This window comes from Oncorhynchus masou, chromosome 29 (assembly GCF_036934945.1).
Source record: "Oncorhynchus masou masou isolate Uvic2021 chromosome 29, UVic_Omas_1.1, whole genome shotgun sequence".
NCBI lineage: Eukaryota > Metazoa > Chordata > Actinopteri > Salmoniformes > Salmonidae > Oncorhynchus > Oncorhynchus masou.
Window position 1 is genome coordinate 38,019,647 of NC_088240.1, and position 24,519 is coordinate 38,044,165.

At 41.5% G+C, this 24,519-nt stretch overlaps 2 protein-coding genes across 3 annotated transcripts in view; both read right to left on the reverse strand.

The window, feature by feature from the left end:
- Nucleotides 1-497: 497 nt before the first annotated feature.
- Nucleotides 498-4,093, reverse strand: pdk1 (pyruvate dehydrogenase kinase, isozyme 1). The gene is made up of 11 exons (XM_064944766.1): nucleotides 3,418-4,093; nucleotides 3,123-3,267; nucleotides 2,828-2,899; nucleotides 2,540-2,724; nucleotides 2,224-2,319; nucleotides 2,053-2,130; nucleotides 1,839-1,915; nucleotides 1,635-1,733; nucleotides 1,412-1,519; nucleotides 1,211-1,324; nucleotides 498-1,103 (listed from the first exon to the last, which is right to left on the reverse strand). The coding sequence occupies exons 1-11, from the start codon at nucleotides 3,527-3,529 to the stop codon at nucleotides 963-965; spliced, it is 1,227 nt and encodes a 408-aa protein (XP_064800838.1). The 5' UTR covers nucleotides 3,530-4,093; the 3' UTR covers nucleotides 498-962.
- Nucleotides 4,094-6,683: 2,590 nt separating this feature from the next.
- Nucleotides 6,684-24,519, reverse strand: part of itga6a (integrin, alpha 6a) — a 29,111-nt gene continuing 11,275 nt past the window's right edge. Inside the window, exons 2-26 of one of the 2 annotated variants that reach the window (XM_064944768.1) lie at nucleotides 17,468-17,595; nucleotides 17,236-17,315; nucleotides 16,630-16,891; nucleotides 16,170-16,301; nucleotides 15,469-15,682; nucleotides 15,147-15,340; nucleotides 14,966-15,060; nucleotides 14,745-14,872; nucleotides 14,565-14,654; nucleotides 14,387-14,448; nucleotides 14,091-14,260; nucleotides 13,842-13,985; nucleotides 13,557-13,672; nucleotides 13,272-13,431; nucleotides 13,091-13,177; nucleotides 12,907-12,986; nucleotides 12,737-12,814; nucleotides 12,532-12,634; nucleotides 12,232-12,408; nucleotides 12,030-12,125; nucleotides 11,827-11,943; nucleotides 11,621-11,719; nucleotides 11,385-11,510; nucleotides 11,033-11,161; nucleotides 8,141-8,229 (exon numbers count right to left, since the gene is read on the reverse strand). In XM_064944768.1, the coding sequence (XP_064800840.1) occupies nucleotides 11,060-11,161; nucleotides 11,385-11,510; nucleotides 11,621-11,719; nucleotides 11,827-11,943; nucleotides 12,030-12,125; nucleotides 12,232-12,408; nucleotides 12,532-12,634; nucleotides 12,737-12,814; nucleotides 12,907-12,986; nucleotides 13,091-13,177; nucleotides 13,272-13,431; nucleotides 13,557-13,672; nucleotides 13,842-13,985; nucleotides 14,091-14,260; nucleotides 14,387-14,448; nucleotides 14,565-14,654; nucleotides 14,745-14,872; nucleotides 14,966-15,060; nucleotides 15,147-15,340; nucleotides 15,469-15,682; nucleotides 16,170-16,301; nucleotides 16,630-16,891; nucleotides 17,236-17,315; nucleotides 17,468-17,595 (3,040 nt within the window). In that variant the 3' untranslated portion in view covers nucleotides 8,141-8,229; nucleotides 11,033-11,059. Of the gene's footprint in view, nucleotides 8,230-11,032; nucleotides 11,162-11,384; nucleotides 11,511-11,620; nucleotides 11,720-11,826; nucleotides 11,944-12,029; nucleotides 12,126-12,231; nucleotides 12,409-12,531; nucleotides 12,635-12,736; nucleotides 12,815-12,906; nucleotides 12,987-13,090; nucleotides 13,178-13,271; nucleotides 13,432-13,556; nucleotides 13,673-13,841; nucleotides 13,986-14,090; nucleotides 14,261-14,386; nucleotides 14,449-14,564; nucleotides 14,655-14,744; nucleotides 14,873-14,965; nucleotides 15,061-15,146; nucleotides 15,341-15,468; nucleotides 15,683-16,169; nucleotides 16,302-16,629; nucleotides 16,892-17,235; nucleotides 17,316-17,467; nucleotides 17,596-24,519 lie in introns of both variants that reach the window. The other variant, XM_064944767.1, reaches the window with a different exon arrangement.

A 24,519-nucleotide genomic window follows, 5' to 3' on the forward strand; every position in this document is an offset into this window, starting at 1 on the left:
CATCATTTATAATACTTTTTCTACTAAGTAGAATAGCCACTAGGATGAAAACATCTCTGCTAAAGGCAAAAGAATCAAGTAACGACAACGTAAATGCTGTTTATATATATAACCCGTTCCCAACTGTGCCTGTTTTGAGAATGGATGTACTACTCCGTGGTCCTATTGAGCCGGAGAATTTGACGTGTTGCTGAAATGGTACCAATACATGCAATATTATTCTACAGTGCATGCACTCCTTGCTGACAGGGTGTGGGGTCCATGAGAACACGAGGTGTGTGTGTGCACCTATGACAGTAAATCTGTTGAATAGCTTGCCGTCTTGTCAACATGAATGATGGGTGCATGTTAAGCAGCATAAAATAAACAAATTCTCACATCAGATTCTTTTGTGGGTGTATTTTGTGCTTTATTGGAAGGTCTAATGGTTTCCGCAATCATGAGATGGAAGTTCCACTATAAGGTCAGTAACACTTGCCAGATATAACACATATCGATTAGAACAAGGACTATATTTTTATTTCTCTGATGTCATGTATCACTGGAGGACAAAGAAAACATGTACTTCTATACTGTCGATAAAATAATATTCCTTCAGCGATAGCAGAGGACATGGAAAAAGACCTCGTAGCTGCACAACTTTAACAAACATCTTCAGCCAGTGGAGAACATTCTATAAATAACAAGCAACATTCACACTTGTTCCCCTTTCAGCAAAATGCTAGAAACCAAGCAATCCTTTCACATAATAAACATGTCAGTTTTGAAAAAGCAACACTCCCAGAAACAAACATATGGCACTAGAACTTTGCTAGTTATGTATCCATACAACCAGTAAAGGTGCAAAGGGTTTTGACCTATTGCTTCCCACAGTGGAACAGCTATAGCGTCACTCACAAAGCAATTAATGTACAGTAAGTCATCTAGCAAATGACACTAATCTAACCAGGAGGCATCTAGGCCTAAAAACTACGGAACGTTGTCATGTCCTTGGGCTCCTTGCTTGGAACACACCAGTCGTCTGCCTCGTGCATGGTCTTGTAGTGCTTCCAGACTGACTTGTTGTAAACAGGAAGCCTCTCGATGGACTCCGTGGACAATGCCTGCACACAATTGTAGAGGGAATAATGGGAGAAATGAGTTTCAAGTTACTCTGAAAAATATCAGCACTTGTATACAATGCTTTTAACGTCTCGTTTTTGTGACTTACCCGGATATATATCACAGCATCGGTGCCATAGCCCTCCAGAGAGTACAGCTTCAAATCACCTTGGAAGTATCTGGCATATAATCGAGAGATGGGCAGGCCGTACCCATATCCAGCCTACAACACAACAGATAAGAGAATGCTTACAATACTGTAATGAATATTAATACTATGTGCTCCTTGTTATGAAGTGGAAAGTCTCACCAGAGGGCTGCGTTGGCCGTCCATGCTGGGCGGGGGGGCGGTGGAGTAGGTGTAGGTGAACAGCCTCTCAATCTTCCTCAGAGGGACCCCTCCTCCGCGATCACTCACCTGGAAGAGTAAATAGCATCGACTAAAGACTCACTGATAAGCCTGATATGATATGGCGTCTTTCTAGCCATATAAGAGAGGACAAATGAGAAGCAGCACTGCAGAGTAGTTGTACCTTGACTGTCAGGTCTTCACTCCCCAGGGCCACCTGGGCATGTACAGGAGGATAGTCCATAGAGTCGCCATACAACTCCATGGTGGCTCTCATGGCATTCTGGAGAGATCGAATCCACATTTAAGGTTACATTTTTTTCTCAGAACTTAAAAAAAACAGAAGCTCATAAGTCTGAATTTTGAAGTTTAAAAAAATAAGGCATACCTTGAAAAGTTCAAATACCATGTGGTAGAGATGGGATGGCACATACACTACAGTCACTGGCTTTCCATCATCTTTCACTGTAGGGACAATTGGAAAATGTAGGAACTGTCATGCAATAATTTCAGAAAATACATGTAAATGCAGTCTAATATCATAGAAATGTCCACCAAGTTTATTATTATGCATAAGTCAGGAATGAAAACTAAACATTTACCATTGAATTGTTCCAGTACCAACTCAGGAGAGTTCATGTAATACCGATCACATAGGTTTCTTGCATTTTCATACGCATCTGGGGTAAAGGCAAAGCAGTTAGGAAAGTAATACTAAATTGTTGCCATCAATTTAGGCCTATTTCAGTTGTTTAAAATTGTGCAGCACTTACCCCTAACTACTTCAGTAACACTGCAGTGCGGATCAATACTGCCAATCTGTTTAGGATGCGCTGGGTTTACCCTCACCTTCCCACCAAAAAGCAGGGCTAAAATAGAAGACGTGCAAAACCGTCACCACTAACATTTAACAGATGTTTATATAACGAGTTTGACAGCTCTGCGCCCGTTATTTGTCCATTTCTTTCCGATATTCTGGTCGTATAATGTAAGCTATTTTTCGCCTTAAAACAGAAATGTCTTTAAACTTCTGAGCAATGCTGTAGCTTTTGATGTCAGTGTGGGTGCTATTACAGGTGATATGCTCACTGTGCTGGTTAAGCAACATCCTGATGGATATTCTGCTCATGTAGAAGCGATCCAGGAAATACTGAACGTTCTGGCTGACGATGGGGTCTGTGCCATAGGTCTCCTTGTACTCCACAACCCCCTGGGCCATTGTCGGGATGACGTCATTGTGACGGTTTCGGATCTTTATAACAGCATCAGTGAAACTGTGTGAAGACAGACACCAAAAGGAATTATGATCCACAATGGGGCCCCGTTTTATATCAGTGATATGTCAGCATGAATAACGAAACGTGATTATAATCTTACTCATATGTTACTTTCTCATCATCGGCATCTTTCTCCTTGAACTCAATAATGTCTTGAAGACTTTGCATGTACCTAAAAAAAAAAGAGAAAATGACCCAATACATTGGTTAAGCTATTCATAGGCCTGATGAAAATGCATAACAGGAGAAGATGGGAATTAGCCTGGTGGAATTGATTTCTGCATTCACCATCCTGCTTTACTGAAGTGAAATGCAATGGAATGGTAAAAGCAGCATTCAGGCTGGTTCCACAATGCTAGATGGGGGTCCGTTGGGTCTAAAATGACAGTACTCACCAACTCTGTACCAACCGGACTGATGGAGTCTTTAGCAGATTATCAGGTAACAAGTTTATCTCCTTCATTATGTTTGCCAACCTCACAGGTAGCTCCTGTCTGAGGAATGCAAACGATGTTTTCTCGCATGCATTTTCACCAGACCCTGAATGAGGAACAGAACAAACATGACTGTTGGTTAGTTCGATGAAAGATATGAAACAGGTGAAGCAGCCATAATAAAGCCTATGTGCCACATATCTCAATAAAGCTAGTCAACAGTTGGCTAAAGACATTGAAAATCAAGTACACATACCGAAGTCCAAGAACTGTTTCATTGAGAGGGGAGAAGGGGAGAACCTGGAGTAGTAATCAATATGCTTTCCCATTGAAGCGGCGTTACTCATCAAGGCCCGTAGAATCCTCATTTTGATCGACTTAGCTCACAGTTGATAAACGGGCGTGGATAGAAATGATTCAGTTGACGGTGTTGAACAGCTGATTGTCCATGGCATTGTTGACATCTGATGAACGCAGCGAGATATGTAGCTAAGCTAGCTACATTACTAGCTAGCTTTTAACAGCTAACTGGTTAGCTTAGGTAGCTTTTGTGAAGTTCGTTTGCAGCCATCACGATCCACAAGTAAACAATTAGGCTAGGTAACGGTTACAGTTTACAATAAATGACAAAAGCTCCGTGGAGATAGCTAGCTTATTTAGCTAGCTAACGTTAGTACTCCAGCATGTCATTCATTCAAGTCGACTGGAACTGTTCGCAAACGTTCCTAGAAAGTGAGCTATTTACACTATCTTAAAACATGTATTTATACGTATTAGTTTAGCGTATTATAACGTTACTTTCTACATTGAATAACCCATATATCGCTTCAAGAATCATGCAGTGGTTATGTTGTGCTAGCTAACTTCCAACAGCATGCTAGCAATCAAAATAAACACGAACGCGCTTCATCTTCTTCTTCGGTGGGGTTTTGTCGGTGGTTGGCATCCAACGTTATGGTGTATTACCGCCACCTACTGTACTAGAGTTTGGTCCATGAGACAGGGAAAAACAAAATCCGACCTGCCAGCCCTTTTTCTCTTAAAAAATATAAAATATTTGAGACTGTAACTAATGAATTCCTCCACCCACTGCAAGGCTAACAGCATGGCCATCACACTTTTTAAAAAAATGTATAAAAATGTAAAACTGAAATACCTTATTTACATAAGTATTCAGACCCTTTGCTATCAGACTCGAAATTGAGCTCAGATGCATCCTGTTTCCATTGATTGTCCTTGAGATGTTTCTACAACTTGATTGGAGTCTACCTGTGGTAAAATCAATTGATTGGACATGATTTTGAAAGGCCTGTCTATATAGGTTCCACAGTTGACAGTGCATGTCAGAGCCAAGCCATGAGGTTGAAGGGATTGTCTGTAGAATGCTGAGACAGGATTGCAGCGAGGCACAGATCTGGGGAACGGTACCAAAACATTTTTGCAGCATTGAAGGTCCCGAAGAATCCAGTGGCCTCCATCATTCTTTTTTTTTTTTATTATTTTTTTTTTATCTCGTTTTCTCCCCAATTTCGTGGTATCCAATTGTTTTTAGTAGCTAATATCTTGTCTCATCGCTAAAACTCCCGTACGTGCTCAGGAGAGATGAAGGTTGAAAGTCATGCCTCCTCCGATACACAACCCAACCAAGCCGCACTGCTTCTTAACACAGCGCGCATCCAACCGGAAGCCAGCCGCACTAATGTGTCGGAAGAAACACCGTGCACCTGGCGACCTGGTTAGCGTGCACTGCGCCCAGCCCACCACAGGAGTCACTGGTGCGCGATGAGACAAGGATATCCCTACCGGCCAAACCCTCCCTAACCCGGACGACGCTAGGCCAATTGTGCGTCGCCCCACGGACCTCCCGGTCACATCTGGTTACGACAGAGCCTGGGCGTGAACCCAGTACAGCGCCCTTAACCACTGCACCACCCGGAAGGCCGGCCTCCATCATTCTTAAATGGATGAAGTCTGGAACCACCAAGACTCTTAGAGGTGGCCGCCCGGCAAAACTGAGCAATTGGGGAGAAGGTTCTTGGTCACCTCCCTGACCAAGGCCCTTCTCCCCCAATTGCTCAGTTTTGCCGGGCGGCTAGCTGAATATCACTTTGACAGAGCTCCAGAGTTCCTTTGTGGAGATGGGAGAACCTTCCAGAAGGTTAATCATCTCCGCAGCACCCCAGCAATCAGGCCTTTATGGTTGAGTGGCCAGACGGAAGCCACTCTTTAGTGAAAGGCATATGACAGCCCGCTTGGAGTTTACCAAAAGGTACCTAAACACTCTCAGACCAACAAGATTCTCTGGTCAGATGAAACCAAGACTCTTTGGCCTGAATGCTAAGCATCACATCTGGAGGAAGCATGGCACCATACCTACAGTGAAGCATGGTGGTGGCAGCATCCTGCTGTGGGGGATGTTTTTCAGCAGCAGTGACTGACACCAGTCAGGATTGAGGGAAAGATGAACGGAGCAAAGTACAGAGCGATCCTTGATGAAAACCTGCTCCAGAGTGCTCAGGACCTCAGACTGGGGCAAAGGTTCACCTTCCAACAGGAAAACAACCCTAAGCACACAGCCAAGACAACGCAGGAGTGGCTTTGGGACAAGTCTCTGAATGTCATTGAGTGGTCCAGCCAGAGCCCGGACTTGAACCTGATCAAACATCTCTGGACAGACCTGAAAATAGCTGTGCAGCGACACTCCCCATCCAACCTGACAGAGCTCGAGAGGATCTGCAGAGAAGAATGGGAGAAACTCTCCAAATACAGGTGTGCCAAGCTTTTAGCATGATACCCAAGAAGACTCGAGGCTGTAATTGCTGCCAAAGGTGTTTCAAAAAAAGTACAGAGTAAAGGTTCTGAATACTTACGTAGATGTGATATTCCATTTATTTGTGTTTTTATAAATGAGCAGAAATGTCTACATCTGTTTTTGCTTTGTCATTACAGGGTATTGTGTAGATCTGGGGGGGTAATCAATTTTGCAAAAAGGCTGTAACACAACAAAATGTGGAAAAGTCAAGGGGTCTGAATACTTTCTGAAGGCACGGTACATGGTCCTCAATGAGGAACTCCCAGCCCACCATTCTTTTCCCATCAGACAGCGCATGACATTCAGCTCATTACTTTCCCACCACTCTCTCAATGTGTTCTGCCCAGGTTAGCCTGGTGTTAAGAGTGAGCTTCCTCTTCGGTTCAGGGTCCTTGACGTCACACATGGCCATTTAGTAGACTCAGAAGTGCCTGTTTCCTTAGTCTATATACTTTTTAAGCATTTATTTAATCAAAACAAGCACATAGTGTTGGGCCAGTAGCCAAAATGTCGCTCGTTCGAATCCCAAGCCGACAAGGTAAAAGAAATCAGTCGACGTGCCGTTGAGCAAAGCAGTTAAACCTTATGCTCCAGGGAAGCTGTTGAAAATGGCAGACACTGGCTGTCACCCCATTCTCAGAGGTTGTCTCAGGGAGACTAAAGTATGCAAAAAACACATTTCCCAAAAACAAAACAAAAACTTTGAGCCATTTATTCTCTTTTTATTGCAATTTGTCACAAAACACAGTATTCAAAACATCTGACTAGAGGAATGAATGAAGAGCCAGTGATGAGACTTACATTTTTTTTTCAAAGCATGTTTTAGGTAGGCCTAGTACTAAATAGGCCTTTTCACACTGCATTGTTCTTATCCCCAGGCTAGATTGGCCCTGGGCTAGCTTAGTCGGTGTTCACACAAGCATTTGTTAACCCTGAGCTAAGGTGCAGTGTGAAAGCGCCTAATGCTTCTCATTTGATCACCATTCCACAGCAATTACCCTTTGAATAGCTGTTAGGTCAGTTAGGCCTACAGACAGCATTCATCAAGAAGATCACTTTCCGAAGTCGGCATTTTGGGGGTTTGTATTATGATTCTTATGTCAGGTGGCATCTCAACCTTCAAGACACACATAACAAATACCATTACTGAGTGCCTTCCTTCTTACTCAGGAATGCTCAAATAAAATTTGCGAAACAATAAACTGCATTTTACTGCTTCTTTCGAGCTCCAGTTGTCCCAGCTGCATGCTACTGAAGTATTACCCAGTACAGTATTTGCGTATATGAAATGGCTTTGACAGGGGCACTGTATAGGATAAACAGAGGTTTGGTGGGAATCAGTTAAATATCTCAAACTCATATAACTGTCTTAGAAATATTCATAAAGGTGCTATTCTTTTCTAATTCGGGAATTAAGAGGCATTGCATAAACTTTGTACCTGTTTGACTTGTGTAGAAATGACATACCTTTTTTTAATAATCAAGTGCAAAGAATGAGTCCCAATTACAATATTATTCACATAATACCTGTAGCTACTTTTAAGTCTGTGCAGCACTAGAAAATCAGCAGTACCATTTACCCTTACTTATTATACTGAAAAGTAACTTGGGATAAATAAATGTAGAAAGACTTTGGCCAGTGCATATCTGTTTTTTATATACAGATAATGACAAATATAAATATACAGTGTGCTAAAGTATTTAAATATATACAAAACATACAGAATGTTCCAGTCAATTCATTGCAGGGATTATACAATATAGAGATTGGATAAAACTGACTGCAGAAAAACTCAGCAGAAAGATTATCTACAGCTAAACATTGGAGATTGAAACTCAATTCAAAAACAATTCAAAAACTGTATCAGTGGCAGATAATGGATTTCAAAGTCCCAATTTCCTTTTTCTACCCAAATGTAAGACGCGATGCTTCTAATTTCCTCAGATGCGACACAGGATAGATTTTCATCTGAGAGTCCTTGGGGAGAATAGAAAACGTTTCTTTTGTAGTTTGCTTCCCAAATGCAGTCATTGGATGTTTAGAAAAATAGGAGATTACTGTATCTGACCGTATCCCAACAGTCAAGTGTCTCATGAGTAGCTCTCGTTCTCATTCCAGCTTGTCATCCACTGCTTTTTCTCAAAGGAATCCAGCTTGGCTTTTCCGTCTTTAAACTGACAAGCCTCCTTCTTGATCCGTACGGCATGGTATCTTGGAACACTGTCATCATGTTTTGAGCGTTTGAAAAATCCACACTGGCAAGAGAAAATATACAGTGGGGCAAAAAAGTATTTAGTCAGCCACCAATTGTGCAAGTTCTCCCACTTAAAAAGATGAGAGAGGCCTGTAAATTTCATCATAGGTACACTTCAACTATGACAGACAAAAGTACGAAAAAAAATCCAGAAAATCACATTGTAGGATTTTTAATGAATTTATTTGCAAATTATGGTGGAAAATAAGCATTTGGTCAATTACAAAAGTTTATCTCAATACTTTGTTATATACCCTTTGTTGGCAATGACAGAGGTCAAATGTTTTCTGTAAGTCTTCACAAGGTTTTCACACACTGTTGCTGGTATTTTGGCCCATTCCTCCATGCAGATCTTCTCTAGAGCAGTGATGTTTTGGGGCTGTTGCTGGGCAACACGGACTTTCAACTCCCTCCAAAGATTTTCTATGGGGTTGAGATCTGTTGCCCAGGCGGTGTGTTTAGGATCATTGTCATGCTGAAAGACCCAGCCACGTTTCATCTTCAATGCCCTTGCTGATGGAAGGAGGTTTTCACTCAAAATCTCACGATACATGGCCCAATTCATTCTTTCCTTTACACGGATCAGTCGTCCTGGTCCCTTTGCAGAAAAACAGCCCCAAAGCATGATGTTTCCACCCCCATGCTTCACAGTAGGTATGGTGTTCTTTGGATGCAACTCAGCATTCTTTGTCCTCCAAACACGACGAGTTGAGTTTTTACCAAAAGGTTCTATTTTGGTTTCATCTGACCATATGACATTCTCCCAATCTTCTTCTGGATCATCCAAATGCTCTCTAGCAAATGTCAGATGGGCGTGGACATGTACTGGCTTAAGCAGGATTTGAATCCCTGGGGCGTAGTGTGTTACTGATGGTAGGCTTTGTTACTTTGGTCTCAGCTCTCTGCAGGTCATTCAGGTCATTCAGTGTGGTTCTGGGATTTTTGCTCACCATTCTTGTGATCATTTTGACCCCACGGGGTGAGATCTTGCGTGGAGCCCCAGATCGAGGGAGATTATCAGTGGTCTTGTATGTCTTCCATTTCCTAATAATTGCTCCCACAGTTGATTTCTTCAAACCAAGCTGCTTACCTATTGCAGATTCAGTCTTCCCAGCCTGGTGCAGGTCTACAATTTTGTTTCTGGTGTCCTTTGACAGCTCTTTGGTCTTGGCCATAGTGGAGTTTGGAGTGTAACTGTTTGAGGTTGTGGAAAGGTGTCTTTTATACTGATAACAAGTTCAAACAGGTGCCGTTAATACAGGTAACGAGTGGACGACAGAGGAGCCTCTTAAAGAATAAGTTACAGGTCTGTGAGAGCCAGACATATTGCTTGTTTGTAGGTGACCAAATACTTATTTTCCACCATAATTTGCAAATAAATTCATTATAAATCCTACAGTGTGATTTTCTGGATTTGTTTTTCTAATTTTGTCTGTCATAGTTGAAGTGTACCTATGATGAAAATTACAGGCCTCTCTCATCTTTTTAAGTGGAAGAACTTGCACAATTGGTGGCTGACTAAATACTTTTTTGCCTCACTGTACATTATTATAAATGAGACTTGTATCAACCTGCACATATAAATACAACACTTAGAAAATATAATGCTCAAGCAAATCAGAGGCAATGCAAAGAGAGTGATTTGTGAGAGAGCATGCTTCCCTTGGAAAGAGTAATATTCAAAATAGCATTTCCAAACAGCCAGGCGGGCAAAGCAGAAACCTAGAAAAATAAAGAAGCTGGGATAAAAAGTTTAATAGGTTTGAAAATAAGGGAAATAGAATAACTGCTCATTCGGGGAAAAAACTTTAAATGCTGACCAAATTCAAACACACAGATACTGTATCTGAATAGTGCATAACCTTTGCACATATTCAAATTAGATCGATTCCAATGACCAGATATAGTACACTCCCATACGTATTTATTTGGACAGTGAAACTAAAACTTTTAATTTGGTGTCACACTCCATCATTATGGTTTTGAGATCAAATGTTTTATATGAGGTGACAGTACAGATTTCCCCCTTTTTTTAGGGTGTTTTCATTCATATCTGTTTTACAGTTTAGAAATAAAACCCCTTTACGTATCTAGTCCCCCCATTTGAAGGTATCATAAGTATTTTGACAAATTCACTAATCCTGTATTCAATTTAGTCAAAAGTTTTAGTGAGAAAGTTACAGAGGCATAAATATCATGCTTTTTGGGGGGGGGGGGGGGGGGTGTATGATATTTATGCCTCTAACTTTCTCACCAAATTGTTTTGGGGGCATGATCTTTGTGCATTTGTAACTTTCTCACTCATCATTATTCACGATTCATTCATGATTATCCGTAATCATGGTGGCGTTCAAATTAATGTAGAAGTGTTCAGAAACATATTCTATTCTTATTGACAATAAATGTGACTCCAAAATGATATAATGCATTATTTACCATTAATTTCTATTGGGCACAACATAATCCGAAACACAACCAAAACAAACTGCAAATGCATCCAACAAGTTTGTAGAGTCACAAGCTTGGTGTAGTCATTGCGTGCTAGGAATATGGGACCAAATATTAAACTTTTGACTATTTAATATATATAATTAGTGAATTTGTCCAATACTTATGACACCTTCAAATGGTGGGGACGAGATACATAAAGTACATTCACTTAGGGAGTATGGGAGTGTGTCCATTCAAATATTTTCACACGAGATGTTCGAAAGTAGCTTCGGAAGTAAGCATTTCCTTTAAAGCCAAAGTGAGTTAGTCTTTGTTAAGCCCACATTCCATGCTGACTGCAATGTCCATTTTACCCCAGGTCTAAGTGCAGAGATCAGGCACTATGCCTCAGTAGTGAGTTCCTCTTTGTCAGAGGGCTGAACATGGATCTGTGCCTTGTGATACGCTGCATCATACTGTGGGGCTCTCTTGAAGAAACCACACTTAAGGAGAGCAAGGGTGATGAGAATCAACATGAGAATGGAAATATACTGGAACACTGCAAGTGTGAATAAAATCAATTTTATCAGAAAGATACGTTATAATCACTGTATGTTATGATTACCACCTGAATGAATAATGATTCACTGTTACATGCATCTACTAATAGCAGAGTACACCACAGTGAATATATTAGTAAATGTGTTGCAGCTAGACTGTCCTTACCTTCCAGAGTAGAAACACTAGCAACGCCAACATCAGAATACCAGCCAGGACAGCCACGAGGATGATCCACCATGGGACTCCACCAAACTGAGCTACTGCCTTCTCCGGAAACACTGTGACTCTCACCTGCATGGACACAAGAAGAAACTGTATGCTTATTTTGATTTGTTACATAGAAACTCTTCGTTGTATTGATCAGTGAAGGAGTCATTGTGTGAGTGGACTGTGCAACTCACCTGAGTCTCAGCATTCCTGAGGACCATATTCTTTGCAGGAGAATCAAGGCTGATGGAAGCTTTCACAATTATATCAAGATAGTTCAAAGTCGCGTAATTCTGTTTCAAAATAAAGGTTTTCAATGTTAGAGAATGTCCGAATCAATCGTATCGGCTAGTTACGACTATTTTGAAAAGCAAATAGCAACAGACATGTTGTTTCTCACCTCAAGGAAGGTAGCATTCCACAGACGGGACCTTAGAGAAATCACTGCACTACTGTCCAAGCCCAGTAGAGGGCACTTGATCACCACACATTGAGAGTCATAGCCATTGCCACACATCTGAGAGGAAAATACTTTTTGTCAGACAATCGAGCTGTCATTATTGATCAAATATTTTTTTTAAATGCAAATGAAAGTGTGTTTACCAAAATCTTGTGCTTTCTTTGGTCTGATACCAAAGAGATTTTGCCTCCAGATGTTTTGCCTCCAGCTTCACGCTTTTTCCTAGATGTGCTAGACTCCTAAAAAAAAAGATTTCATTAAGTGTTTTAAAACCTCATCTATGGACATTTTTTGCTTCTACAAAAATGCATAGAGTACAGTGAAACTGCATTAGGAAAGTATTACCTGAATGTGTTTGAGAGAGTTGATCTCAGTTTCTGGGGAGCAGGGGATCTCTTCCAGGCCAGTGGTGCTGATCTTAACCAGATATAACAGCCACTTCCCATCCACATTCTCTTTGGGCCACTGAATGTTCAACGAGGCTGTGCCAAAGGACTTCAACGGCTTACCCAAATTGATTATCTGGAGGTATAATATTAACATTTTCAACATCACAGTCCTCAGATCCGTCCTCATCACAGTCCTCTAACCTCAGATCAAGATATATTGAGAAACTCAGTGAGATAAGCAGATAACGATAATTACCCTAAATTCATAATCGATCAAACTCCCAATCTCCTCTTCTGTCTTGATGGCACTCTCTCCTTGCACATCGCCCCCAAAATACACCTGGGAAGGTCTCGCAACTCTGTTGATAAACAAACCACATGTTAGAGGACCACAGTGCTCACAATAGCTTTCAAAACTAATTGACGCAGTAGTCAAAAAGTGTAAATGTTTGAATACTTACCCTGCAACAGAAAGTAACATCTCAATCACTACTTTTGCCCTTGCTTTCAGACTCCCTGTTCTTTCCTGTGTACTGGTCCTGAAAGAAGAGAAATGACACATAAAAGTGTTTTACAAGGCCACCAAGTCAGTCATCAGTCACGTTTGTGCGAAAACTATAGTGCTACTTACGTTTGAAGCTCAAGGTCAATGTCGATTTCTGTGGTATTGAGAGAGATACCAGCAGTGCTCAAGATTATGTAGAAAGTAACCTGGAAACACGTTGCATCCAAATATTAAACAACCTTCACCATGAGTGAGCCACACAATGACAGAATAAGAAAAATACTGTAAAGAAAACTACTTCAGAGCCTACCTCTGAATCTCTTTTGAATGGATTTCCCAGTTCACACTCTGTCTGGGAGCCATTCTGATTGGCTAAACAAAGCACCGGTTTATCCCTCTGGAGAACAAGAGCCCATTACAATGTTGTTACGTGACTGATAGCAAATCTATGCTGAAATCATGCTGAAATAATCCAGTGTCCCTCCACTTACCGTAGTTTTCTGAGAGCGAAAGCCGGAGAATGAGAGAGCATTAGGGAACATCCCCACCAGCTTAGCCTCATGGGCATCATCCCCATTTCTGTTCTTCACTGTCACCTCCAGAGCTATGTCCTTCTGATCACTGAGGGAGATCACTGGTAGCCCATTCTGCCTGGATAAAAACAAAAACAAAACATTGCCTTATACCTCTTCCTCCGATTCATGGTTTTCTTTTTCCAAATCTTAGCATGAACATCCCAGAATGTTTATGCACTAAGAATGTTTGTTCATACTCACATCTGTAATGGAGGGAATACCTCTTGGTTGGGCTCTTTGGAGCAGAATCTGTACTCCAGTTGTAAATTACTCTGGCAAATATTATCATTTCCACATCCTTCCTTTAAGAAGTTAACCTGTAGTGAAGCACAATACATAAAAAGCGTATTTTTAATGCATCTGACGGAAAGTCCATTCTAAACTTTACTGAATTCCATTCGCCCTGAGACATTCAATGGCATCGTGAAGTATATGCAACAACGGGGACATGGAGATCCTCTCTCAGCTCTGAAGCAGTATGGTTACCTCAGTGACGACCTTGCTTGGCTGGGAGTTGTCAAGAATAGGCACAAGATGGGGGAGAGCGTTATGCCTCTTCTGACGCTTGGTACCCTGGATTCCCACTGACACCTCAATGGGAATACCACGCAGCTTGTCCCTGATGTTATCCTACAGACAGAGAACACAACCATGATGAGTACACCGTCTCCCTCGCCACATTCTAGGTGTTATTCTAAAATCTCAAGAGGGTTAGACGAAGACCAAATACTGTACCTGCAGTCTGATTTTTGTCTTGGTACACGCTCTTTTGTTTTGTCCCCGGAGGTCCAGAAATCCGGTGGACTGGAAGTCCTGGTCGGTGCGAGACTTGTTCAGAAACAGGACCCTAGAGATCAGCCCTTGCTTCCTGCGGTCTGCTTCAGCCTCAAATGCATAGCGGATAGCTGTAAGGAAACATTCCAGGACAACAGTATGTATTATGTAAGGACTAATGGATTCAGTAATTTCGGGACTACGACAAATGATCCCAATTGGGGTGGGGTTACTGGAGAGAGAGAAGCTTTGCTTACTTAGTTTTGGGCTGTAGGATGCAGGGTTTGCTTTATAGGTGAAGCATGCTTCCACGGTCAAACTATAGACAACAAATGGATGTCTTTCAGTTAAATTAGCAAACAAATGCACAGAAGTATAAAGATGTCAGACATATTTTCAAACATAGTAAGTCATCAAATCCCATCAACACCTTACCAGATACTGTTGCCACAGGTTTTCTTTGTGAAGTCAATTTCCTTCGGAGTAATTTTGACATCCTTCTTGATACTAATAATTGGCCTTGCCCTAAAAAAAAATGTTGTTATGTGTTATCTTGAAATGAATTTGTGAGGTCGAAACTAGACTGCTATATAGATAGCCTAACAAGATCATCACCTGTAAACGAGTACTGTATCTGAGAGTGACCCAATGGCTATATCAGGATAGGAATTCTTATCTAAATCCATGTTCCCAGCCAGAGAATATCCAAATAATCTGATGTTGTTGGGCTTTCCCTCAAGGATCTGAAATGACAAATGAAAATAGGATGCAGCAGAGATGTCATTTCACTATGTCAACAAGGACATTCACAACCAATAAAACACTGCAAAACCAACCTGTGCAGGCATGGTGTTGATTCCATTAGCAGAACCATGGTAAATGTACACTTTTCCTGCACCAGCGTCAGCGTAGGGCGCTCCAACAGCAATGTCTGTAAAAGAGAAGCCATTTATCTATGTGATTTGGTGGAAAAAGCACAGAAAAGGCCAGAAACAAGAACAGATACCAGGTTCCCACCTTGATAGGAGTCCTGATTGATGTCACCGATGTTCTCCACTGCCAGCCCAAACATTGAGTCTTTGGTTCCATTGAGGCGGATTGGGGTGATCTTGGCCCACTTTCCTGCCTGGTTGATGTAGACATAAACAGCTCCTCCAATGTCTCCTTCTTTCATGAAGAACTGAGGGGCTCCCACAACAATATCCTGCCACCTGGGATGCAAAAAAAACAACCATAAAAAAAAAATGGAATCATAACTTACAATATCCATGTAGGTTTGATTACATAATGTATGGATAAGCCACAATTGGAAAAGTAGAAGTGAACTTGTGTGACATACCCATCTCCATTCAGGTCGACCACAGCTACATCATATCCAAAAGACGATGCTAGTCCAGGCCCTTCTAGAATGTACTCTGGAGAGAGTCTTGCTGACGCTTCATTCTCTTTTCGCAACAGGACCACAGCCCCACAGTGATTGGCTCGTGGTGCTCCAGACACAATAGTTAGACCATGCCCCTTGGTGATGCTGAAGCCAGAATCAAGGGAAAATCCTGCAACATGAAATAACAGGAATCAAGGTATATCTCTTACACGGTCTATAATACAGATGCATATTTCATGGATAAATGAGTGAATTTGGGATGTAAAGAAAAACACAACTAAATGTACTAGTCATGTTATCTTGAAGCAACCTAGAAAACACATGTTGATGCACACATAATTAGACCAGTAATAATAACTGCAGTGCATTCAAGCATTATGTTAAAATAATGACATGCTAAATATTCACACTATAAACCATTCACTAGTTAGCCATCATGGAGATGGAATGGTTAATGTTTTAGGCACCTCGAAGGTCACAAACCTAAGTAAGTATTGGTCGTCACATCTAGAGTTCTCTCAAAGCTGACCTGCAGAGAAGGCGACTTATACACAAGCTGATCAGGGTTGGCAGCAGACAAACTGGTCATGAACAGGATACCTAAGCACACAAAACACACGATTCCCACATTCAAGGTTCAGACCTACTGTACCCACCTAGGTAGCTGTTAGCAGGCACAGGCACCAGGTCAGGATCCAAGCGGTTCTCATCTCCAACTTCATAAGGTCCGTCATCATAAAATCCCTTTTCCAACAAAGTGTTGTTCTTTTGCTCTACACGTACAATGCCTAGAGTGGTTGAGAGTGAGGGGTGAAGATGTCAATGGAATGCTGCTGGCTTAAATATGACCCTCAACAAAACAATAATGACACAACCTAAATGTAATTGGGTGAATTTATTCTACAAGTGAAATAAAAATTAAATTAAAGCACAGTATGGAAATGTCAAATGAAGAATGTTGCAATGCCTTTCTTTACCTCTAGAGGGCAATGTAAGTCACAATCACTACATGGTTCATTCAGCTGACAGTCAAATCAAAACATTGAACACCCATTTTCAAAGTAAATAGGTTTGGCAACTACAACTTAAGTTCTTGCCTTATGAACAGACTCCTACCTTTCCAGTTGTAGGCGCCAGGCGCTCCAAACACCACGTAATGGTAGTCCTTGGTGAACGTGGCAGCCAGACCCTGCTGGCATGAGCCAAACCTCTCATGGCCTCTGGCACGTCCCTCACAGAACTTCCAGTTCCCTCCGTCTTCATCAGAGGACGTATCAATAGTGAGGTCCTGACTCAGGACGTAGCAACGGCCTGTGATGTCACGGGACTCCTGAGCAGTGTCCACAAACAGACGTCTCTGGTAGCGATGAGCACAGGTCTGCAATGACAAGACAGTGGAATCAGGTTAATCTGGAGGCGAGAGAAACGCACACCTGTTTAGGCGAGATGCTGGCTAGCGGAGTAGAACACTTGAAAAAGAAAAAGAGAGCCGCACACTCTAGGAGCTCCGATGCAATAATTGAACAACCTAAATAACCAACGATTTGACAGACAAGCTGTCTTCATCAGGGTATAATGAAATCAGGTTAACATCCACCAAGTAAGACAGATCCTCAGCGAATGACTACTGTAGATCTAACGCGAAGTTCCACATGTGAGATATACAAAGCAAAATGAACCTGGTCAGGAAACCAACCAGTACATCCTCGGACACTGACTTACCACAATCTTCCCTCCGGGGCCCTGGCTGTTAACTGTCACCCCCATCCACTGGTTCTCCTTGTTCTCAACTCTCACATCCTCTGTGGAAATTCATCAGAAGGAATCAGGATGTTATTTTTTAATTCTTGCTTTAGAATAATTTATTACAATTACAGTATATTGTAAATAATAAAGCATTGTGTTAATTCATATGTTGTGTAGGAGAGAGAAACAGATATGAGTAACACCTCACCTTCATTGTCAAAATCGATGCGATCACAGTCATCGGATTCTGTGGTGACGTCACAACTGTACAGGCCTCCGGTTATGTTGGCTCTCTGGTTGGCCAGAGCTTTGGCTCTTGGTGCTCCAATCAACAGTCTGTAAGAAAACAATCCAATGACTGTATCTTTGTATGGTCTGTAGATTAATGTACTGTGACAATAGCAGATGTCAGAGATGTTTGGTAATCCTATACTGCAGCTGTTCTATTCAATAATTCATACTGACCATTTTTAGACATGGGATTAGATGCAGTCAATTTAGTACCCAGGACTGCACTGAATAACAGAAACCATGTCAAACTGGCAAACACATGTCCATTACTGTGTGCCTATACAAATGGCCAGACAAACGTCCAGCATTCATAATACTGTCTCAAGCTTTTTAAAATAATTGGGAACATGCCCTTTGAGACACAAATACAAACAATTTGTATATCAACTGGCTGTCAGTCCTCAAAATAATTATTTTGGTGGCTAGGGACAAATAAAAGAGATTCTCATGATCTATTTAGTCAGAAGTTTATATACACCGTAGCCAAATACATTTAAAGTCAGTTTTTCACAATTCCTGACATTCAATCATTGTAAAAAAATTCCCTGTCTTAGGTCAGTTAAGATCACCACTTTATTTTAAGGATCTGAAATGTCAGAATAATAGTAGAGAGAATGATTTATTTCAGCTTGTATTTCTTTCACCATATTCCCAGTGGGTCAGAAGTTTACATACACTCAATTAGTATTTGGTAGCATTGCCTTTAAATTGTTTAACTTGGGTCAAACATTTAGGGTAGCCTTCCACAAGTGTCCCACAATAAGTTTGGTGAATTATGGCCCATTCCTCCTGACAGGGCTGGTGTAATTGAGGCAGGTTTGTAGGCCTCCTTGCTCACACACGCTTTTTCAGTTCTGCCCACAAATGTTTTATATGATTGAGGTCAGGGCTTTGTGATGGTGACTCCAATACCTTGACTTTGTTGTACTTAAGCCATTTTGACACAAATTTGGAAGTATGCTTGGGGTCATTGTCCATTTGGATGACCCATTTGTGACCAAGCTTTAACTTCCTGACTGATGTCTTGACATGTTGCCTCAATACATCCACATCATTTCCCTGCCTCGTGATGCCATCTATTTTGTGAAGTGCACTAGTCACTCCTGCAGCAAAGCACCCCAACAACATGATGCTGCCACCCCCGTGCTTCACAGTTGGGATGGTGTTCTACGGCTTGAAAGCATACCCCTTTTTCCTCCAAACATAACGATGGTCATTATGGCCAAACAGTTCTATTTGTGTTTCATCAGACCAGAAGACATTTCTCCAAAAAGTACGATCTTTGTCCCCATATGCAGTTGCAAATCGTAGTCTGGCTTTTTTATGGCGGTTTTGGAGCCGTGGCTTCCTCCTTGCTGAGCGGCCTTTCAGGTTATGTCGATATAGGACTCGTTTTACTGTGGATATAGATACTTTTGTACCTGCTTCCAACAGTATCTTCACAAGGTCCTTCGCTGTTGTTCTGGGATTGATTTGCACTTTTCACACCAAAGTACGTTCCTCTCTAGGAGACAGAACGCGTCTCCTTCCTGAGCGGTATGACAGCTGTGTGGTCCCATGGTGTTTATACTTAGGTAATATTGTTTGTACAGATGAACGTCGTACCTTCAGTCGTTTGGAAATTGCTCCCAAGGATGAACCAGACTTGTGGAGGTCTACAATTTTTTTATGAGGACTTGACTGATTTCTTTTGATTTCCCCACGATGTCAAGCAAAGAGGCACTGAGTTTAAAGGTCGGCCTTGAAATTCATCCACAGGTACACACCTCCAATTGACTCAAATTATGTCAATTAGCCTATCAGAAGCTTCTAAAGCCCTGACATCATTATCTGGCATTTTCCAAGCTGTTTAAAGGCACAGTCAACTTAGTGTATGTAAACTTCTGACCCACTGGAATTATGATACAGTGAATTATAAGTGAAATAATCTGTCTGTAAACAATTGTTGGTAAAATGACTTGTATCATGCACAAAGTAGACATCCTAACCGACTTGCCAAAACTATAGTTTGTTAACAAGAAATTTGTGGAGTGATTGAATAACGGGTTTTAATGACTCCGACCTAAGTGTATGTAAACTTCCGACTTCAACTGTATGTAGTAGAGTAGACTATTGCGCAATACAATGAGCAATAGGCAGAGCAACAGTAGAGCCGACAATCTAATTTGCAACATATTCAATAATGTGATTGTCCTGTACAACATTAGCTCACTGACAACAACTTATCCAAATCATCCCCCAGTCCCTCAGAGAATCCTAACAACCGCCGGGGGACAATAGGCCTGTGTGAATACGTTAAAGGCTTGAATAATTTGTAGAGCCATTTACATTTGTATTTACTTATTTAACTGGGCAAGTCAGTTAAGAACAAATTGTGCGCCGCCCTGTGGGCCTCTCAATCACGGCCGGTTGTGATACAGCCTGGAATCAAACCAGGGTGTGTGTAGTTATGAGATTCAGTGCCTTAGACCGCTGCCTACTCAGGAGCCCATATATTTATGCACAATGCTTTATAAGACCTGTGACTGAATGAGATATTGGAATGAAACATTTCAAGTAATATCTTAGTAGGGCTTTTAGGAATTGGCTGTACTTGCACTTCACTAAATGAAAAAAAGTGTTCCTGTTAGACTAACACTATAGAGGGAAACACACAGGCAGCTTGCGCATTGTTGAACAACCACAGTGAGAGAAACACCTCAGCAGGACCACTCTGGGTCACATTTCCATCCTGGACAGTGAGTGAGAGCCACAGCTCATACCAGGGAGCACTGAGAAAAATGTGAGCAGAAGCATCAATATGAGAATGGTTCACTATGGGCGAAAATATTGCATAGGCCTATTGCATATTAACTAGAGGAAGTCGTTTTGTAATGCAATTAGGGAAATGTATTACAGTCCATACAGTACAAGTCCTCTGTTCAACTGCTTAGGGACCGATCTAGTGGACAACACATTTGGGTGATCGTGGACCACAGTGTGAATCCAATGGAAACATTGTAAGAATTTCCTCAAAGGGGGTCAGGGAATCCTCTTCACCCTCTTCCTTCACTCTGCATGATTCCACAGGCTCTTCCGTAAACCCCCTATTGATTCATTGGATAGTGTCATAGACCTCCAATTAACAAACAAGAACTCCCAAGAGGAAGCCTGTTGGGAAAGAGGAAGATAGAAGCCCAAATTCTGTCCCCTCCCTTCTATCAACAGCCAGTGAAATGCAAATACGAGCTTAGTCAATACAAAGATCGTAACTACAATTTCACAGTGCAGCTGAGCTTCAGTGCTAGGCACAGTTAGAATGTATATAGTTGAGGGCTTTCAGAATCACAATTTATTTATTGTAATGTTACTCTTGCACATCACACTCTCACTTAACCCGGGAGAAAACAACCCCATACACTTGTAGAAAAAAAGGTTCCAAAAGGTTTCTGCGGCTGTCCCCATAGGATATGTCTTTTTGGTTCCGGGTAGAACCAAAAGGGTTCTATATGGAACCAAAAAGGGTTCTTCGAAGGGTTCTCCTATGGGGACAAGCGAAGAACCATTTTTGGTTCTAGATATAACCTTTTTTCCCAGAGTATAGAGCTATATTAGGTGGGAAACAACACATCAATGCAGAGATAGTAACACAGAGATAGGGATTTGTATCTGCAAGAAAAGGTTTTCAGCATGCCTCCTCAGTGATAGTTGTAGAATTCGGCAAATCACTGAACAGTAATATTGACATTAACACGCAACACTTCAACCTTTGCATCCAAAGTCTGGTGCACACATGTAAACAAGCTGCTAATTTCTGATGACTTATGGACAAGCACCTTATCCTCCCTGTCATATTGACTACTAAACAGCTTCTGATGTAGATAAACTCATTCGGAATGACTAAGCCATTAGAACCAAAAAGTCAAAACTGCTACTTGGAGCTTCTGAAACTTTCTTCCCTCTGGTCTTCATAGATCTGAATGCCCTAGAGAAGTAATGGGAACACTGTGATGTGATATAAGCTACCGTTAAGCTACCTTCTTCGTAGCGAACTGCCAACAAGTTACATTTGCGGGAAATGAGACATTTTCGGACACGTTCAAAAACATAACGTTGCAAATCTACTGCCCCTGTTTCCCTAAAACAGAAAACATCCAGGTTATAGTATCAAGTCAGCATAACTACCACAGGTAATTAAAAGCATACATGGGAAGCCATATCCCTATCCCTGTCAAGAAGTCTAAAAGACAATAGGAAGAGCAAAGAAAGCCAAAACAGAGAACATGTCAAAGCATAGCAGATCAACCAACAGCATGGTTGGTTACAGACTAACAGGAAATGAATAGTGGTGACCAAATGATGGGTGCATCCTTTGTTCACATGTGTGACGCTGCCCCCACCACCGCGCACTCACAGTCCCCAGGACCCCTGCAGCTGTTCTAACTGTGTCCGTTTACCCACACCAACACTTGGCACTGGCCTGGAGTTAGCTTGTTATATCAGCCAGGCCATTACAAGAATTAGGCATGCTGGATTAAAGCAGAGATCCTGCTCAGTGAAAGCTCAGATAGGAACAAAACCCCTGTTAGATCTGGTGCAAAGAGTTCATATACATACTACTGTACAGTGTGATCCAAGAAAAGCCATGATTTCTAGTTGGTTTTGAGTGTCTTGTCTGAAAGAAAACTGCTGCACGCGGTCTATTGGGTTACATGTGCACAGATGGCCTGGCATGTACAATTCAATGGCCTTTTCTCTGGTTTCACTGTGGAGATATCCTAACCAAATCATCGACGTACATAGCTATTCACGGAGGTATCCAATTCATTGTTTTGAAAAGGATGCATTAACATGTTCAATATATACACTACCTTTCAAAAGTTTGGGGTCACTTAGAAATGTCCTTGTTTTTTAAAGAAAAACACATTTTTTGTCAATTAAAATAACATCAAATCGATCAGAAATACAGTGTAGACATTGTTAATGTTGTAAATGACTATTGTAGCAGTAAAACGGCAGATTTTTTAATGTAATATCTGCACAAGCGTACAGAGGCCCATTATCAGCAACCATCACTCCTCTGTTCCAATGGTACGTTGTGTTAGCTAATCTAAGTTTATAATTTTAAAAGGCTAATTGATCACTAGAAAACCATTTTGCAATTATGATAGCACAGCTGAAAACTGTTCTGCTGATTAAAGAAGCAATAAAACTGGCCTTCTTTAGACTAGTTGAGTATCTGGAGCATCAGCATCAGAATAGTAAGAGGAGTGGGAGGCCCCGGTGCACAACTGAGAAAGAGGACAAGTACATTAGAGTGTCTAGTTTGAGAAGCAGAAGCCTCTCAGGTCTTCAATTGGCAACTTCATTAAATAGTACTCGCAAAACACCAGTCTCAACTCGAAGTCGACCGATTAATTGGCATTGGCCGAATTCAAGTTTTCATAACAATCGGTAAATCGACCTTTTTGGATGCCGATTATGGACGATAACATTGCAATCCACGAGGAAACTGCGTGGCAGGCTGACCACCTGTTGCACGAGTGCAACGTCAAAAGGACCTCGTGGCTGCAAGGAGCCAAGTTAAGTTGCTAGCTAGCATTAAACTTATCTTGTAAAAAACAATCAATCTTCACATAATCACTAGTTAACTACACATGGTTGATGATATTACCAGGTTAACTAGCTTGTCCTGAGTTGCATATAATCAATGTGGTGCCTGTTAATTTATCATCGAATCACAGCCTACTTCAACTTTGACAAACGGGTGATGATTTAACAAAAGCGCATTCCCGAAAAAAAGCACAATCTTTGCACAAATGTACCTAACCATAAACACCAATGCCTTTCTTAAAATCAATACACAGAAGTATATTTTTTAAAACCTGCATATTTAATTAAAAGAAATTCATGTTAGCAGGCATTATTAACTAGGGAAATTGCATCACTTCTCTTGCGTTCACTGCAAGCAGAGTCAGGGTATATGCAACAGTTTGGGCCGCCTGGCTCGTCTCGAAATAATTTGCCAAACTTTTACATAATTATGACATGACATTGAAGCTTGTGCAATGTAACAGCAATATTTAGACTTAGGGTTGCCACCCATTCAATAAAATATGGAACGGTTCCGTATTTCACTGAAAGAATAAACGTTTTGTTTTAGAAATTATAGTTTCCGGATTTGACCATATTAATGACCTAAGGCTCGTATTTCTGTGTTTATTATATTATAATTAAGTCTATGATTTGATATTTGACAAAGCAGTCTGACTGAGAAGCGGTAGGTAGCAGCAGGCTCGTAGGCATTCATTCAAACAGCACTTTACTGTGTATGCCAGCAGCTCTTAGCAATGCTTGATGCACAGCGCTCTTCATGCCAATCAACTCCCAAGATTAGGCTGGCAATACTAAAGTGCCTATAAGAACATCCAATAGTCAAAGATATATGAAATATGGGCCTCCCGGGTGGCGCAGTGGTCTAGGGCACTGCATCGCAGCGCTAGCTGTGCTACCAGAGACTCTGGTTTCGCGTCCAGGCTCTGTCGCAGCTGGCCGTGACCGGGAGGTCCGTGGGGTGACACACAATTGGCCTAGGGAGGGTTTGGCCGGTAGGGATATCCTTGTCTCATCGCGCACCAGCAAATCCTGTGGTGGGCCGGGCGCAGTGCAAGCTAACCAAGGTCGCCAGGTGCACGGTGTTTCCTCCGACACATGCACGCTGTGTTAAGAAACAATGCGGCTTGGTTGGGTTGCGTTTTGGAGGACGCATGGCTTTCGACCTTCGTCTCTCCTGAGCCCGTACGGGAGTCGTAGCGATGAGACAAGATAGTAACTACTAACAATTGGATACCACGAAAAAGGGGTAAAAATTCAACAACAACAAAAAATATATATAAAATACAAATGGTATAGAGAAATAGTCGACTCGTCAAAATTCCTATAATAACTTCAAACTAAAACTTCTCTAAAACTTCAAACTAAAACTGGGAA